The sequence below is a fragment of the Rhea pennata genome, chromosome 18 (assembly GCF_028389875.1).
Source record: "Rhea pennata isolate bPtePen1 chromosome 18, bPtePen1.pri, whole genome shotgun sequence".
Taxonomy (NCBI): domain Eukaryota; kingdom Metazoa; phylum Chordata; class Aves; order Rheiformes; family Rheidae; genus Rhea; species Rhea pennata.
In genome coordinates, this window is record NC_084680.1 from 10,367,907 (window position 1) to 10,383,367 (window position 15,461).

Sequence of the window (15,461 nt, forward strand, 5' to 3'; positions counted from 1 at the left end):
GCGCAACCGGAGGCTCCCACGGGCCGTAGGGGCTCCCGCCCCGCGTCGGCCGAGCGCAAGCACACTCACTCGCTCCATCGCTTGATGATGCCCGTGTTCTTCTTTGCCTTCAACGTGTTGCTGGCCGACTCCGACAGCGGCTCGATCTCGCACGACAGCCCGTAGCTGGGAGGGGACAGAACAGGGATTCAGCTCGTCACGCTCCCCGCCGACGCGGCTAGCACCACGCTGGCGAGGCGGTGAGGATGAGGAAGCTGTTCTTCAGCAGCCGAAGGAGACAAGACGCGCTGCCTCCCGCTCACCTCTCGGCCTCGCTCAGCCGCTCCAGGCCGTGGAACCAGTCCACGAAATGGTCCTCCTGCGTGAAGCTGTAGTTGTTGCAGGCCGACTGAAGCAGCTTGATCTGGGCAATGACTTCAAACTCCTGCCAGAAGTGGAGGTGGTGAGACCTGCTCTGCTTGCCCGGTGCCAGCCTCAGCCCTCTCCCCAGACAGCCCAGCCCCACGCGTGGAAATGCCTATGAATGACCGACCAGCATCTCCCCTCACAAAATAAAGAGTGTGACAGCAAAGGCAAAAAAGGGATCATCACCCCCAAAGGGATGCCGTGCATAGCCCGGGCTTGCACAAAATCAGCCTCCTCCCCTCCCCGCAGCCATAGGGTCATCAGCGGAAAGCTCTCACCTTCCTTCTCTTCTCAAAGTTGATCAGCCCTCCCTGAAAAAGAGAGTTGGACATCAGTGTGAAGCACAAAGAGGAAAATTGTCCATATCCCTCTGCCTGCCTGGCTTGCTGCCACTGCAGTGCGAGCCATCCCCACCAAGGGGCAGTGCGAGAGCGGGCCATCGCCACGGCCGGCGCACGGAGGACGTACGCATGGAGGATGTACGCATGGAGGACGCTCAGAGGGAGGTGTGGCGTCGCATGGAGGACGCACAGGGATGCAGCCCTTTGTATGTCACCCCAGGCTCTGGGGATGGCTGCGAGGAGGAAGACGAGGAGGAAGAGGGTATATAGGGTGGTACGTACGTCGAGGAAGTCTTTCATGGCAGTGTCAAGCATCACCAGGTCTGTGAGGAAGGTGCCGAGGTAGGGAATGGTGCCCTGCATCACACCCTGCGGGGACAGCAAGGGACGACCCGGGTCAGCGCAGAGCCCGACTGGCGCCGGCAGCCAGTGGGGAGCGAGCGCGGAGCCCGGCTGTGCCCGACTCACCATCTCTCGCTGCTGCTGCTGCCGCTTCTGGGCCCTCTTTGGGTTGATCTCCAAGGTGGCGAACTTGGACGTGCCCTCCTGGATGGCGGGGAGAGGCGGGGGTCAGAGCGCCCGCCCAGCAGCTCCCGCCGGAGCAGGGCTCCCCCGCCGCAGCCCCGCGCGTCGGGCTGGCACCGTGCCGCCTGCGAAGGGCAGGGTGCCACCCTGCCCTGCTAGCGAGGTCCCGGCACTATTTTATCTCCCTGCCTAGGTTTCCTGATCAGTAAAACAGAGATAAGAAACTGCCTCATTTTGTAAGAGCTTTTTCTTTCATTCTATAAGAACTTTTCTCTTTTGTAAGAGCTCAAAACCTCAGGAAAAAAAACACTCAGAGAGCCACAGATTGCCACGAAATCACCTTACAAGACAACACAGAGTTGAACTAGGAAAAAAGATCATTTGACAAAAGATAACAAACATCCACAGGGGGAAGCTGCACTGACAGATTAGCTGAAATTCACACCCACTTTTATTGGTACAACTTCCCTTGCAGACAAGGGGCAGGGGAGGAAATCAAAGCGGAGCCTGTTCGCGGCAGCCGGGGAGGACAGCCCGCGCGAACGGAAGCGCAGCTCCCGCTCCCGGCTCCGCGCGTAAACAGCTCCTCAATGGGATGCTTTGTTCCCTTCCGGACTCAGGGATCTCAGGCCCCAAACGGGAGCTGGGCTGCAGCGCCGAGGAAGGCCCCGTGGGGAACGGGTTTTCCTGCAGCCGCCTGCCACGACCTCCACAACCCCCCTGAAACGGGGAGGACGCCCGAGAGAGCTGCCCTTTGCACCGGGCTGTTAAAACGCAGCTGCCTCTGGGGAGAAGCCGGCATCTGGCGCAGGGGATTGTATCCAATGGCTTATCCCAAACCTGCTAAATTACTTTGGGTGGAGAAGCGGGAAGCTCAGCCTCCTCTGAAGCCAGCACACAAGCTGCCCTGGCTGATTCAGGAGTCCCCGAGAGCCGGCGCGCTCCACGGGCCCCGCAGAGGCTTGAACTGCTGCCGCGCGTCGAGTCCCTCCCAACGCTGAGATCACACGAATGCAAGCGGAGGCAGGATCAGGCCCGGCCGGGATTCGCGCAGGCAGAGCCGAGCGAGCAAGCTGCTTTTTTGGTAGCCGTTCCTCTGCGGACCACGCGCAGCCCCGTGCCGCCCCGCACGCGCACCGCCGCGCCGATACGCGGAGCGGGCTCGGGAGGTCGCACAGGACCCTCCTGCGCCCACAGCAAATGCCGGCACCAAATGCACCGCCTGCTCCCGAGATTCGGCGTGTCCTGCCTGCGTGCTGACGACTCAACCGCGGCGGCGCTGCCAGAGGGGTAGCGAGGCAGGAAATTCTGCCAGCATCAGCATAAACTCCTCGGCAGAGATACAGCAACGTGGGAGGTGGGCGCCCGCTTCCCCATACCTTAATGAGGAGTTCCCGGCTCAGAGAGTGGTTGTTCTCATCGGAGAAGATTTCTGACAGCTCGTGGAAAGTGCGGAAGCTCTCTCTGCGCAGGGAGAGACCAAGGGGCAAATGAGCAACGACAGCACCGTGCAGCTGGGAGCTCTCCACTCCTCATCCAAGTGCTCCCCGTCAACGCGTGCAGCTCTAGGGGGGCCTGGCTCTTCGAGGGATATCCCAGGGGTGTTTCGCATGGAAGGGAGGAGGCAGTAATGCTGCTTTTATTTCCTCACCCTCCTTAGATCCCTGACATGTTAAGCTGGTTCCTGGGATTTGGGCGCACTCCAAGAGGTGATGCCAGAACCAAGGAGATGATCCCATCTATGCATTCAAGGGACACAGCTATAGCACAACCCTACGGCATCAGCCCCCCTCACAAAGAGTGAAACACTGGGGCAGCAGCCTTTCCCTCGAAACGTCACAGCAGGTGCTGCTTACCGGAGGACCTCATCCCAGGTCTTCTTTAGCCGGTGAACTGCATTACACTGCAGAGCTGAGAGGATGGCTCGGAGGGAGGAGAAGTTCTTCAGGATGCGGCACTCCTGGGGGCAGACAAGGGGACGGCAGGACCCAGTGTTAAAGCAATACAGTCAGCCCTGCACCAATCTACATCACGTGACACTTCAAACCTTCCTGTAAGCTGTTTTTTCAAGGGCAGCATACCCCTACTTGGATGCCCCTGCACAGAGCTGTCTTTCAGGAGACAGACTCAAGGCACTTGCTGGGACTTGTGTGCTGCAGACCCCAGCACGGGGTCGAGGTGGGAGGCCAGTGAGGACGGAGAGCAGTCCTACCCGAGCCACTTCAATCCACCGCTCCACTACTTTTGCCCTCTGCTGCGGCTTCAGCGATCGGTCTCCGAGACACGTGGCGATGACGCAGTTGGCCACGCTGTTGAACTGCGAGACGGTGGCACGGATGGTGGGTGCCAGATGCTCTTTGCCTTTCTTGTCTCGCTGGGACCAGATGCAGCCCAGGCAGTGGTAAGGCACCACTTTCTTAAACAGCTCCTGGAAGACAAAGGGATGGAGATGGGTCTCTGAGATCTCTGGAATGAGAGCAGACAAGCAGGAAAAGGCACAGCGAGGAGCAAGGGAAGAGACAACGAAAGGTCTGTGCCCAGACAGCAGGTGGGCAGAGCACTGCGCCCCAGCACGCAGCAGCCAATGAGTCAGCTGTCGAACGAATACTCACAGCGTCCATCAGCGTGAACTGCTCTGCCACCATTTCTGGAGAGAAGGAGAGGAAGTCCGACTTCCCCTCCCCGAGCCCGTTCTCCTCCACCAGCTGGAACGTGCAGCCACCATGGTCCACAGCTGTGTGAGACACGGTACAAAGCTGAGTGCCAGAGCGCTGCTGCAAGCCCGGGCCCTCACACCGTATGGCGGCTGACACCAGCCCCCAGACCCTCATGTCGAGGCTCACACTAGCCCCCTGCAGACACCCACATCCCAGGCTCAAGCGCTTTTGATTCCACTCTGGTTTCCCATCTCAAGAAACTAGGCTCAGGTGAAAGTACAGTCATGTTAATTCTGGATGCAAGTATCTGCAGAGGATTAAACGCAGATTAGCTAATCTATTTAGAAATCTCACTTCTAGTTCACTTGGATTAACTTCCCCACGTATCCCCATGTAGTTGTAGTTAGGGTTTAAGTGGCTTTAGCTATATGATGAGACCCGAGGGTCTGGAGACCCTCATCACCAACACCTACCACTCTCCCCACAGGCAGCCCCAAATGGTCCACGGTGAGTGGGGAACAGCCCCCCACCTTCTGCCTCAGTCTCGCTGTGTTCTTGCTGCTGAAATTGGGCCAGCAGGATGCGGGCTCGGCGCTCCAGATCTGAGCCGGGGATGTTGTGGCGCACGTAGGAGATGAGCTGCTTGAGGCAGGCAAAGTCTGGGGGCTTGCGGAAGTCCTCAGAGTACTGGTCGAGCCAGGCACCCAGGATGGAGGAAATGGTGCTGCAGGGAGAGAGGGGAGCATGGACAGGCTTAGGTGAGAGGTGGGGGTCACTTGGAAACCGCATGCACCCATGCACCCTGGCGACCAGGAGCGTGGGACAACATGTGCGGTTGTACAACTAAGGAACTATCACCACAGCCACCTATCTCTAACTTGCTGCCCTAGGGCAAACAGCCCAGCCAGTCCCAAGAAAAGATTAGATAGGAGAGGAAACGTGGCACTGTGCTTAAAACAAGAAGCTAAGCTTGACTTCTCCGTTCTGGAAACCCTCCCAGCCCAGGGGCCTCAGCTGGGAACTGGATCAAGTCTCGGCAACTCATTTCAGTGTCATCTCCACTTCCACACTCTGAGTCCTGACCTCACAGCAAGAAGCCTGTCTCCAGCTTCTGCAAAGTTTTTGCCTTCCAAAGGCGGCTCCACTCGAGCCACTGCAACCCAGGAGAAACAGATGCAGCCCACACCCACAGCGAGGTCCTACTCACTTCTTCAGCTCCATCCTCTCATCCACAGCATGCCTGGCGTGGTCCCCATTCGCCTGCACATGGAGTTTGCCGTATCTGGTGGGAGTGCAATGAGGAGACAGTGAGTGTTCAAGTCCGCTGCCTCTCAACTCCAGGTCTTGTCCCTCCATATCACCCACCAGCTCTGGCAGGGGCTCAGGATGAACCTCCCCAATGCTCCCCCTAGGCTGCCACAGCAGGAGACGTGCCCCAGCTCTGTGCTCCCACCAACAATGTCCCAGTACTCAGGATGGATAGATGCACTGGGTAGGAATGCAAAAGGAGATGAAGCATGTGGAGGAGACGGGGAGGGAGCAAGACAGCTCGGATCGCAGATGGCATGACAAAAAATAGCAAGGAAAGCTCAGGCAGAGCTCTTTCCCAGGGGACTTAAAATCTTTATGTTGGTGGGGCTAAGAGAGAAGGGATAGATCCCATTCAGGCAAAGACCCACGGTTTGACAGCAGCAAAAGCCTGCTCCCCTGCCAAGGGGGCAAGGGCCAGCCTCACCTGTTGAGCAGCAGGTCCAGTACTTGCTTGGTGGTGGCAAAGGCCCGGTAAGTGCACAGAAAGATGGTGACGTAAGTGGAGTCATTGCCCTTGAAGGCCGAGACCAGGTACTCCACCAGCTTCTCCAAGGTCCCAGCTTTTATCGTTCGCACCTTACACGTCTCGTACAGGTTTAAGGCAGACTCGTTCTCAAACTGGCAGGACAGGAGCAGAAGTCAGTAGGCTGGATGAAGACAGACGTGCACTAGCGCAATACTGCCCCACCAGCTTAGCCTGCAGCCATTTGGATCTAGGCTCGGAGCCTTCCTCCAGGTGAGACCATGATCAGCCTCACAACACCTAGGGCTCTCGTGACATGCCTGGTGCTGCTCTGCCACAAGGGATCACAAGCAGAGAGTTGGCTGAAAGGGAGGCCAGGTCCCCTCGGATGAGAGACAATCAGCAACTCAGCGCAGAAGACTTGAGCACTTGGGAAGCCCCAGGAAAGTCCTCATGTTGCTGAAACCCATTTCCCAGCATCTGCAGGCACTGTACTTCTGCTTGGTAACCTCACCAAGGCAGAAGCAGTACTGGCAGGAGCACAGATGCTCTAGCAGCTGGGAGATATGCTTTGTCCATAGCATGACCCTTCCCGACACCCCTGTACTATGGGGTAAATCCCCACTTCAAACAGAAACTGAAGCTCAAGTGAGGGCAGGCAATGTTCCTCCTCCTTCAAGAAGGAGGAAAGACCTGATCTGCTGCACCGTGCTCTGACTTCTTTCTATTTACAAGTCAATTTTTGTACTGAAAAGGGGCTAAACTTACCCTGTCTATCTATGTGGGTCTCTGGTAGGGAGAACATCAGCTCCCTCTTAGCCCTGGCTCCTGGCTTGCCCAGTGCAAATAATCCTTCAGCTCAGGAAATGCAGGAGAAAGAAGGGGCAAAAAAAAAAAAAAAAAAAAAAATGCAGGAGGGGAAAAAAAATGAAGAATGTGCGGAAGGGCAGAGGAGATCCGTAACCCGCATGATCACCTCCTCCTTGCACTCCTCATGAACCCGAGCGGCCACATCTCACGTCACCTCTGCTCCGTGTCTGCCTGCAGACAGCTGGGTTACAGCCAGGCCCGGGGCAGGGTCATTGGCTGTGCAGCCGAGCGGCTGCGACGTGATGCAGTTGGGCAGATGGAAATAACGGTGCCCTGCACGGTCCCCTCATGTCCCCGCGCGCACAGCTTGGGTCTGTCCGAGCCCAGCACAGCCGCGGGGAGCAGCTTTGTCTGCGAATACGAGCTGTGGGAAGACTCGTGGTAAGACTCCTGGCCAAAACAGGCTGTTGAGCAGCAGCGAGAGGGACAAACAGAAAAGGGACTAATTCTTAACCCTTCTCTCACCACGAACAGTGCCTGGGGGAGAGGGGCAGGGCGTGGGCTTGTACTGACTCGTGCAAGCTTGTACATCAGGTCACCGCGTCTCTGGCAGTGAAAAGTCTGGAAATGGCACGTGGAGGAGGCGGATCGCGAAGGGAGGCAGGCTGAGCCCCGCTTACCCCGAGCCAGCGCTGTCCTTTGTTGGCCGTGTGATGGAGCTGCACTTTCCGGAGCGATATGCTGTAGATCACACCATCCTCCAGCTCTTCTCCGATCTCCTGTGTGGAGCTCTGCATGGGACAACAAGGCACACCATGAGATAAGGAGGACAAAACGTGACAGAGATACACGTGTGGGCCCGGATGAGACATCCCGGAAAACTGCAGGGGACAGCCAGGAGGCAGAGGGGTTCGTTCACCCCTTCAGACACACAAACCAGGTGGCATCAGTCCTTCTGGCCAGCCTGGACCTGCACAGAGGGCAAAGCTCCCAATTCACGGCTCTGTGCCCCTTGCAAGCCGCTCTGGGTCTCCTTCGCTCCCCCCAACTCAGGGGGTCATGGTCCTTCTGCTGTGCCCCGAGCCGCGGACACATCGTCCCTACCTCCACCTGCTTTCCCCTCTCTAAGCCTCTGCCCTTCCCCTAAGGTGACACCGCACCCTGGGGCTGACAGTAATCCTGGTAATCTGCCCCTGCGGCAGCTGAGCACCTCGGCGCTTGCGGCCTAATCACACCTTATGCAATAAATAATAACCATGAAACCAAGCTGCCTGCAGGCATCAGGTAGCCATGGCCGATCCCTGAGGGACAAACTTGAGGTGGGGAAGCTCGAATGCAGGGGAAAACCCCGGGACACGGGCAGGCAGGTCCCTGCGCCCGCCCAGGGACGGCACCTCCAGGCACGCGCCGTCGGAGGGAGGCCACAGCCCGCCCTGGCCACGGAGCCCAGCTTTCTGCTTCCAGCAGGATGGAGACTCCCTAAAATCTGGTTAGGAAAGAGGGGATCCTTCTCACGGCAGATCCCGAGGCAGGAGCCCGGGCTGCTTCGCCAGCTGCTCTCCTGCCTCCGCCCCCCCCCCGGCCCGGAGCCCCAGCACGGTCCTTAGCAGCGGCTCCAGCCCAGCGAGCACAGCTCGGTTTTCCTCCCCGCTGCAACGCCCAGCCCCCTCCCAGCGTGCTGCTGACTCAGGGCTCTCTGGCTAAGAGGATTTAACCAGATCCTTTCAATCGCGGCGGGGATCTCCCCCTCCCGCCACCCCCCACACCAAACGGTGGGAGGCTGTGAAACGTGAAACGCGCTGCAAAAAACACTGCTCGCCACACCGGGAAAATGCCTGAGAAGGCGGCAAGCGGGTTAAGCCGGGGGAGGGTTTACCCCGCGCTGAGGTTCGGCGCCAGGTCCCTCCCGCGTGCACACACTGCCCGCCGGGGAGCGGGAGAGCCCATGGCCTTCCCACTGCCCGATGCTTCCAGAAATCACTGCAGAGTGGCAACGATCAACCAACAGCCCACGTCTTGCCCGCAGCCCAGTCCCATGCTGCTCCCCGCTTCCCTCGGCCCCCACGTTTCACCTTGAACCAAGCAGGATGGTGGGCTGCCCCACGGATCCACTGGGCATCCATGCACCTGATGCATGGGGGAATCGAGCGCACAGCCTCGAGCAGCCCCCCAGCTCTGGGCATGACGCCGGGTCTGCCAGCGGCCCCAGGAACCCGCTGCTGAGCAAACGAGACACGTTGGGTTGATGTTCCCGATGAACATGAGAGCTCATCTAACCTCAGCACCACAGTTTCAGACGAGGATGCAGGTCCTCGCATTTGCGGTGCACCTCTCAAGAGGTCAACCTAGGAGACACTAAGTAAAAAGTGCCAAACAGCCCCAAGCTGCCAGACCCAAGCCCGCATCTAGCCTGCTCTTTACCACCATCTTTTATTATCATAGGAGCAATCAGCGTGCTATCGTTACACTGTGCTCAAGTCAAATGCTTCTTATTAGCATGAAACTAAGGCAGGGAATCACAGAGAGCTCAAAGAACAGGAGACTTTTAAAGGCCTCTTATTCATGGTTGTAAAAAATGAAGATGGAGAAATCTGGACAGGGTTACTGGACTCCTTCCCCACATTCGACTAAGCCTGTTCATTTAATTTCATGCCAGCTTGGCAAAACGTTCAGCAGTCTGGCTTGATGAAGCTCGAGAAAAGTTGTGAGGCTCCTAACTTTGCCTGCACTGTGAACATCAAAAATCTTTTCCTTGGTGTCTTGGCTTCCAGAGTGACACTGAGAGTGCAGAGGTACCAGCACACAGCAGAAGACAGACAGAAGTCCTCCTAGGAGCCTGCACCAGTCCACCTATTGGTCTTTATTCTGATCCTACCTGGACTAAGGTTGTCTACACCTGGAATAGCTACTACACTTGAATTTGGAATAAGCTATGGCATAAATTTACTGTCAAGCATAGACAGGCCTGGATTTCAAGTGTGAAAACCCATTCACCCACCACCATCATGTGCCCCTGGGCCTTCCTAGACAGTGAGACGTGAAAATACATTTCCCTCTTGCCTCAGCAAAATCCCCAGGCCTGATGAGACAGGCTGCTGGAGATCATGGCAGTCTGAGCCCTGCACCCTCCCAGCTTAGCTGGCCAAGGCACTGGTGGGCTGGCAGCCCTGAGACCCCCGGTGGTTGACACCACCCAGCTCAAGCACTGGAAGTGGCAGGAACGAGCCGCCGAGTCCACGCCAACTCCCCACTTCCCCGCGGCCCTGTGTCACGTCCACCCACACCAGCAGTCCTCTAGAGCTCCCACCCACAACATCGCCTCGGCGTGGGGGAGACGACGTCATCAAGGCACCCAGGCAGAGGAACGTGCCAGGCTCTGTCATCTCTCATAAACCCCGGGACCAGCCAGGGTTTAAACTCTTCAGCAAGGAGAAGGCAAGCCAGGTACACCGTCAAAGGAAGGGGCAGGTGAGAGCTGGGCTTCTCTCCCCCTTGCACCTTCAGTCTCCCCATCTCACCATCAAAAGCAAACAGGAACGAGGCACTCCTCTGCCAGATGAATCACTCCTGACTCTGCCACAGGGAAACCTTACTGGAAAGTAAGTGCCAGTGAGGGCTGGCACAGCCATCGAAGAGAGCCACCTACAACGCTAAAGCCTCAAGTTCACCTGACTTACAGTGATGCTACCAGCCTGAATCCTGTTTCAGCCACAGTGTCTTTCTTCCAACTGCAGGCACCACTTCCAACAACAAGAAAGAAAAGTAATCTCCTCCCAGTTTGTCCGCAGCCACAAGACCCCTGGTCCCCCTAGCTATGTGCCTTTCTGCAGCACACAGCAGTAGATGCTTTTCAGACATGCAAGCCCACTGCCCAAGACCATACATGATAGAGAAGGGAAATCGCTATGACCAGGGCTTCACATCAGCTCTCCTGGTCTCTCTGCCTAGAATTATAATGTAACCTACAAATCAGCTCTCCTCTGTAGCTTCCCATTACACTGGCTTTTGGCTAGAGGAAACCTCTAGATCCAGCATGACCAGACCCTGGTACAGAATAACTCAACAGAGATTTGGCTAAGCAGCTGTGAACTCTAGACACAAAGCATCAACAAAAAAATCTGATGCTTGCTGGGATGCAATTAAAATTAATAAATAAATCAAATCACATTGAGAGAACAGAATGTCCCAGGATCAATCAATGAATCACTGGCAGTTGCTGTGCAACCAGAGTGGAAAGTATTGCCATAACTGCAGTGGGTTTCACTCATGTGTTTTGTGTCACATGCAGAGGGTACGCCTAATTCTGATGCGCGTAGAAGCAAATCTCATTTCCTTCCTATATTCAAGACTGTCAGATTCATTCATTTTTTTCCTGCTGACTTGTGTGATATTCCCCAAAGTTCCCCCTTTGCAAACCACACACAGAGAACGCAGCTTCCCAGCAGTCTTCAGCTAAGCTCATGCCAAGGGCCAGGCGAACTGCTACACTGGTACTTTTTAAAATTTGGTTATTTATATTCTGCATGAGCTTCCTCTTTCCTGCTGCTGTTTTTCTGAGATGCTGATTGTGCATTCTGCACATGTTGGTTATAAACCAAGGAAGCAAAAAGCAGCAGGACAGAGACTATGAAGACCCAGGTCAACACCTGCACCAATTGCAGGTTTTTCTCCTTGCACACCAGTAGACACAGGAAGCGGGACTGGGGGAGAGAAAGAACCTCCAACTATGGTTTATTCACTTAACAGGAGCCAAGAACTCTAAAATCCTCGGTCTGGCACTCACACCACTTCCCTCTACAACTTCCAGCAAGTCGATTGAAGATAACCGTCTTCCAAATGGTCTCAAAAGAGCTACAACATACAAGTGCTGGTAAATACTGCTGCAATGGTTACCGCTTTTAGGTGTCCACTGCGGTTATCTGTAGGAGTTTTCTACCCCAAAGCAAAGGGAACGTGAGTGAGGCCTCGACCAGCACAATCACGGCTGACCACATGCAAACGAATCCTCCTTCACTGGCTGTTCAACCTAAAACACCGAGCACAGCGCTGCAGCAGAGGTGCAGGTGAACAGTCCCGTCGGCGTTCTGCTGCCGCGTGGCTGCGATGGGGCCAGCTGGCACGGGCTTTAACTATTGCAGAAAGATTCAGCAAAGCTTGAATGAAAGCACCAACTCCGAGCACACTGGCGTTTAGGACGTTCACATCTCCCACCCAAATTCATATGGGAGGGACTCAGCACCCTAGAAAGTGAGACCCAAAGCATATCTACATGGGCAGCAAAAGAGGGAGGATATTTAAAACAAACACTTGACCCCGATTTCTCCAGTTCAGTATGCAATCCCATCCTGAAGGGCTGCAGTTTGAGGGGCACAAAAACCTACGTTTGGTTAACTCAGGGGCAACTCTGCATCGCCGCGGAGGCTCTTGGAAAAGCAGCCGTGAGTGAACTCTGCAGGAGTTCAGCCCCTGAAATATGAGCCGCGACGCCTGCACCAGATGGCTCGCCTGGTTTTAGCGCCGGCCTAGGCGAGCTGCAGATAGCCCTGGGCTGCATGAGCAACGGGGAGCGCGGCCGACGCTTCAAAGCGCCAGTGACTGCACGGAGCAGGAATTCCTGCTCCGTGCAATAAACTCTTTTACTCTCTGGCAAATGTGCTAGGACACAGCACAGCGCTGAACCCCACGTCCTCACGTGGAGGTTTAATGAAGAGCTCCAAGCCTTAGCCAGGTTTGCAAGCCTGCGGAAAGGGCTGGAGGGACCCGCGCAGGAGCAAGGCGAAGAGCAGGGAAACCGCCCTCGCCTCTCCTCTCTGCTGCAGAGAAAAGGATGCAAGATCCAAACAGTGCGGCGAAACATCAGCAAGGAAACTGCTTTTTAAAAAGGCCTCGAGACAAGTCATTAAGGTGGTTTTAGTAAGACAGGAGCAAAGCGCAGGATTAATGTGAGCACGACAACATCACTGCGCATCGCGCACAGACAATTATCTTACAATTACCAGGTCTTAAGAGCTCTGGTCCCGCGTGCCCCTGGGTCAGCGCATTGGCCCCCGAAGACGCAAAATAACGAACCGGTATTGGAAAAAGGTATTAATTTCAGCACACATGGAAGACAGAACCACTTAAAGTGCTTTTACCGATGCTCCCTGGACAACAGCTGGTTGAAAGATTAAGATGTTCATGATACTCTGTTACCTTTTAGCACATAACAAAGCATAGAGTATTTTGGGATGGCAATTCCTAAGGCCTGCTGCTGCCACCTCTTGTGGCAATGCTGCCAGCTGCGAGAGCAAACCGGACGCCAGCCCTGCCCATGGCACATCCCCAGCCCGGGAACCCGCATCCGCTGGGAAGCCAAGTCTGGCGAAGAAACAAGAACAGGCAGAGCCGAGGCTCAGTGAGATCAGCAGGAGCTTCTCATTTAAGCTCTGTGTTTGCACAAGTTTGAAGAGACTTGATGAAAGCTGGCCGGTAAAGCCCGAAACAGAAAGTACAGCTCTGGTCCTTAAGATCTCCAAGTCCCTTCTCAAAGCCATGCCTTCCTGCTCACGGGCTGAAGGGGCCTTTCCAGAAACGAAAGAAAGCTGCCCCACCAAGAGCTGCCTCCTCCAAGGCTTGCACAAGCCCACAGGGCACTTTCATTTCACTAGAGCAAATTCCGAACCCAGGCAATGCGCAGCAGCAACTTTGAGGCGTCTTATGTAAACCAAAATGTGCGACATCACGTAAAAGGAAACAGGAAAAAGAAAAAAAAAAAGCCACCCCCATCTAGCGAAAGGAAAACAACCTCAGTTCTGTGAACTCAAGATAAAGACCACAAAAGCAGAAGTTCCCTCTGTCCTACTCTCCCCAAATAAGCACATGCAGCACAACACCCTTCCTGGTGGGGACCTCCAGGCAGGAGCCCCAGCAGCGGCGCGGGGGAGCGGCCCCAGCGCCCAGCCTGGCGGCATCACCCCATCCGCTCCTCTCTTGCTCCGGAAAAAGTCTCCTGGGATTACCCAAAGTTGGGCAATTAGGCAGCTGTGCATCTCAAGCAGTTTGGAAAGGCAAAGGTGAACCAGACTGATACTTTCCAGACCCCAGTTATGGACTGATCTCACACTATTTTCCTTTTGGGGAGCGCAGGACTTGGGGGGCTCCAACACTGCCGAGCTGCTGCCGCCCCGGGGCCGGCTGCTCCCTGTGTGCAGTGGCAGTGCCGAGAAGTCACACGCACATGAACACACACGGACACGCACACGTTTGCTTTGGTTTTTCAACAGCCTCTGCCCTCCTTCCTGCCCACCTCAGAGCCATTTCAGAGCAGGATCGATTCCAAGGACCCATTAAAAAATAACTCCAAAGGGGGAAACAGGAAAAGAAGAGAAAAAGAGCCAGAAGCTAAACTTAAATTCGCTGCAAAACAGGGGTGTTTTTGCCAGGCTACCGAGGCAGCGGCGACAGCTGAGCCTGTTCTCACCCATCAGCTGCTTGGCTCCGCAGCCAGGATTTCCCGACACGCTGAGCTCGGCTCTCGCTCTGCCGCAGGTGGTGAACGGACAGCAGTACCCGGCGCCCAGCACAACAGGCTCCTCCGCATGCCGGGATGGGGCACATCACCCCGCATCTGCCCCTTGCGAGGTTTTAACTCCTCTTTTATCAGCATCTGGGGCTGCCCTTCCCAAAGCACCGGCCAGGAAAGGCTTCAGGTCTGCTCCAGCTCAGCAATTCCCGTGCCCGTAACGTGGAGCGGTTGGAGACAACCCTCTGACAGGGCCTCCTCCACCCTCCCGGCCGCGCAAGGAGAAAGCCGCGGCTCCAGGAGCTGTTACAAAGCAGTCCTGTGACTTGCACGCCGTGAGTCAGTGGCTGCAGCGAGGATTAGGGACTAAGCCTCTTAGCTCCAGAAACCAGGCAGGACAGATACACTGAATTCGCCCCATTTGGTCTGGGCTTGCTTTTGAAGGAATTTAAGAGCCTCATCACATGGAGAAACTTTTTCACTGTTTTTACACTCTGGAAATCATGAGTCAAAGATTTTCAGAAGTGTTGGCTGTCCACCAACTTTGAAGGGAGCTGCAGAGGTCAGGTGGGCTTCTCGGGGTAGAGGGAACAACACCTGTAAGTGACAGCACCAGAGACGCCAAAATAACTGTTTTACTCCAAATCCTATTTTTCTGCACACTAGAGAATATAAAGAATATAAAACCCCTAGAGTTTTGCATCGTAAGTGAAAAAGCAGCAGCCCAAGGCGCTGCCACTGAGGATGTCCCCGAGGGTTCCTGGAAGGGAATGTGCCAGGAAGGGCTTCCTTCGCAGGCCCCCCAAGTTTAGAAGAAAACTTGTGCGCAGCAGGTTTTGCTTCCTCTCCAAGTTCACGGCAAAAGGATCCAGCCAACACAGCAGTTCTAGCGCTTGCTCCACATTTCTTGGCTTCGTGTTCGTGATAACTTCAGCGTACGTTTCTGCAGCACCCACGCTCAGCACCAACGCCTACACAGAACCGGACTTGTCTACGAGGGACGCAGCTGGCCCTCAGTTAAAGAGCAATTGCTCTGCTACAAACTCCTCTACAGCCCAGAGGGTAATTACTGGAAGTGAAACCAGAATAACACGGTTGGTGACAACTGGTGTATAAAAAATTAATACGCACTGCTCTGTAAATCGAGATTGAGTGGCTCATTGCAAGTCAGCTCAGCTTTCACTAAGATGGAGCAGAAAATCTGTAAGAAATATCAAAGTGCAGAAATCAAAATTTCCTTTTTTTTTCTTTTTTCTCCTTTTTTTCTTCTTTGAGTACAGTAGCACCTAAGTCACATGCAGTACAACACCCCTATAGCGCATTGCTCAAACGCAAAGGCGGCCAGGGTCCGTGTCCCGAAGAGCTTGCTGTTCAAGCCTACCTGACTGAGCATTGCTCTGTCGCTTGCACCCCTGGGGTGCCGTTTCAGCAGGGCCCCCCCCATCAAG

At 55.3% G+C, this 15,461-nt stretch overlaps 1 protein-coding gene across 6 annotated transcripts in view; it reads right to left on the reverse strand.

The window, feature by feature from the left end:
- The window catches only part of RALGDS (ral guanine nucleotide dissociation stimulator), a 47,281-nt gene that overhangs the window by 3,229 nt on the left and 28,591 nt on the right, over nucleotides 1-15,461 (reverse strand). For 4 of the 6 annotated variants that reach the window (XM_062591220.1, XM_062591218.1, XM_062591219.1 and 1 more), the window contains exons 2-14: nucleotides 7,193-7,303; nucleotides 5,664-5,857; nucleotides 5,136-5,210; nucleotides 4,402-4,652; nucleotides 3,884-4,005; nucleotides 3,484-3,699; nucleotides 3,128-3,231; nucleotides 2,651-2,735; nucleotides 1,215-1,292; nucleotides 1,029-1,115; nucleotides 684-716; nucleotides 303-424; nucleotides 70-165 (exon numbers count right to left, since the gene is read on the reverse strand). In XM_062591220.1, the coding sequence (XP_062447204.1) occupies nucleotides 70-165; nucleotides 303-424; nucleotides 684-716; nucleotides 1,029-1,115; nucleotides 1,215-1,292; nucleotides 2,651-2,735; nucleotides 3,128-3,231; nucleotides 3,484-3,699; nucleotides 3,884-4,005; nucleotides 4,402-4,652; nucleotides 5,136-5,210; nucleotides 5,664-5,857; nucleotides 7,193-7,303 (1,574 nt within the window). The remainder of the gene's footprint in view (nucleotides 1-69; nucleotides 166-302; nucleotides 425-683; nucleotides 717-1,028; nucleotides 1,116-1,214; nucleotides 1,293-2,650; nucleotides 2,736-3,127; nucleotides 3,232-3,483; nucleotides 3,700-3,883; nucleotides 4,006-4,401; nucleotides 4,653-5,135; nucleotides 5,211-5,663; nucleotides 5,858-7,192; nucleotides 7,304-15,461) is intronic. The other 2 variants (XM_062591221.1, XM_062591217.1) reach the window with 1 other exon arrangement.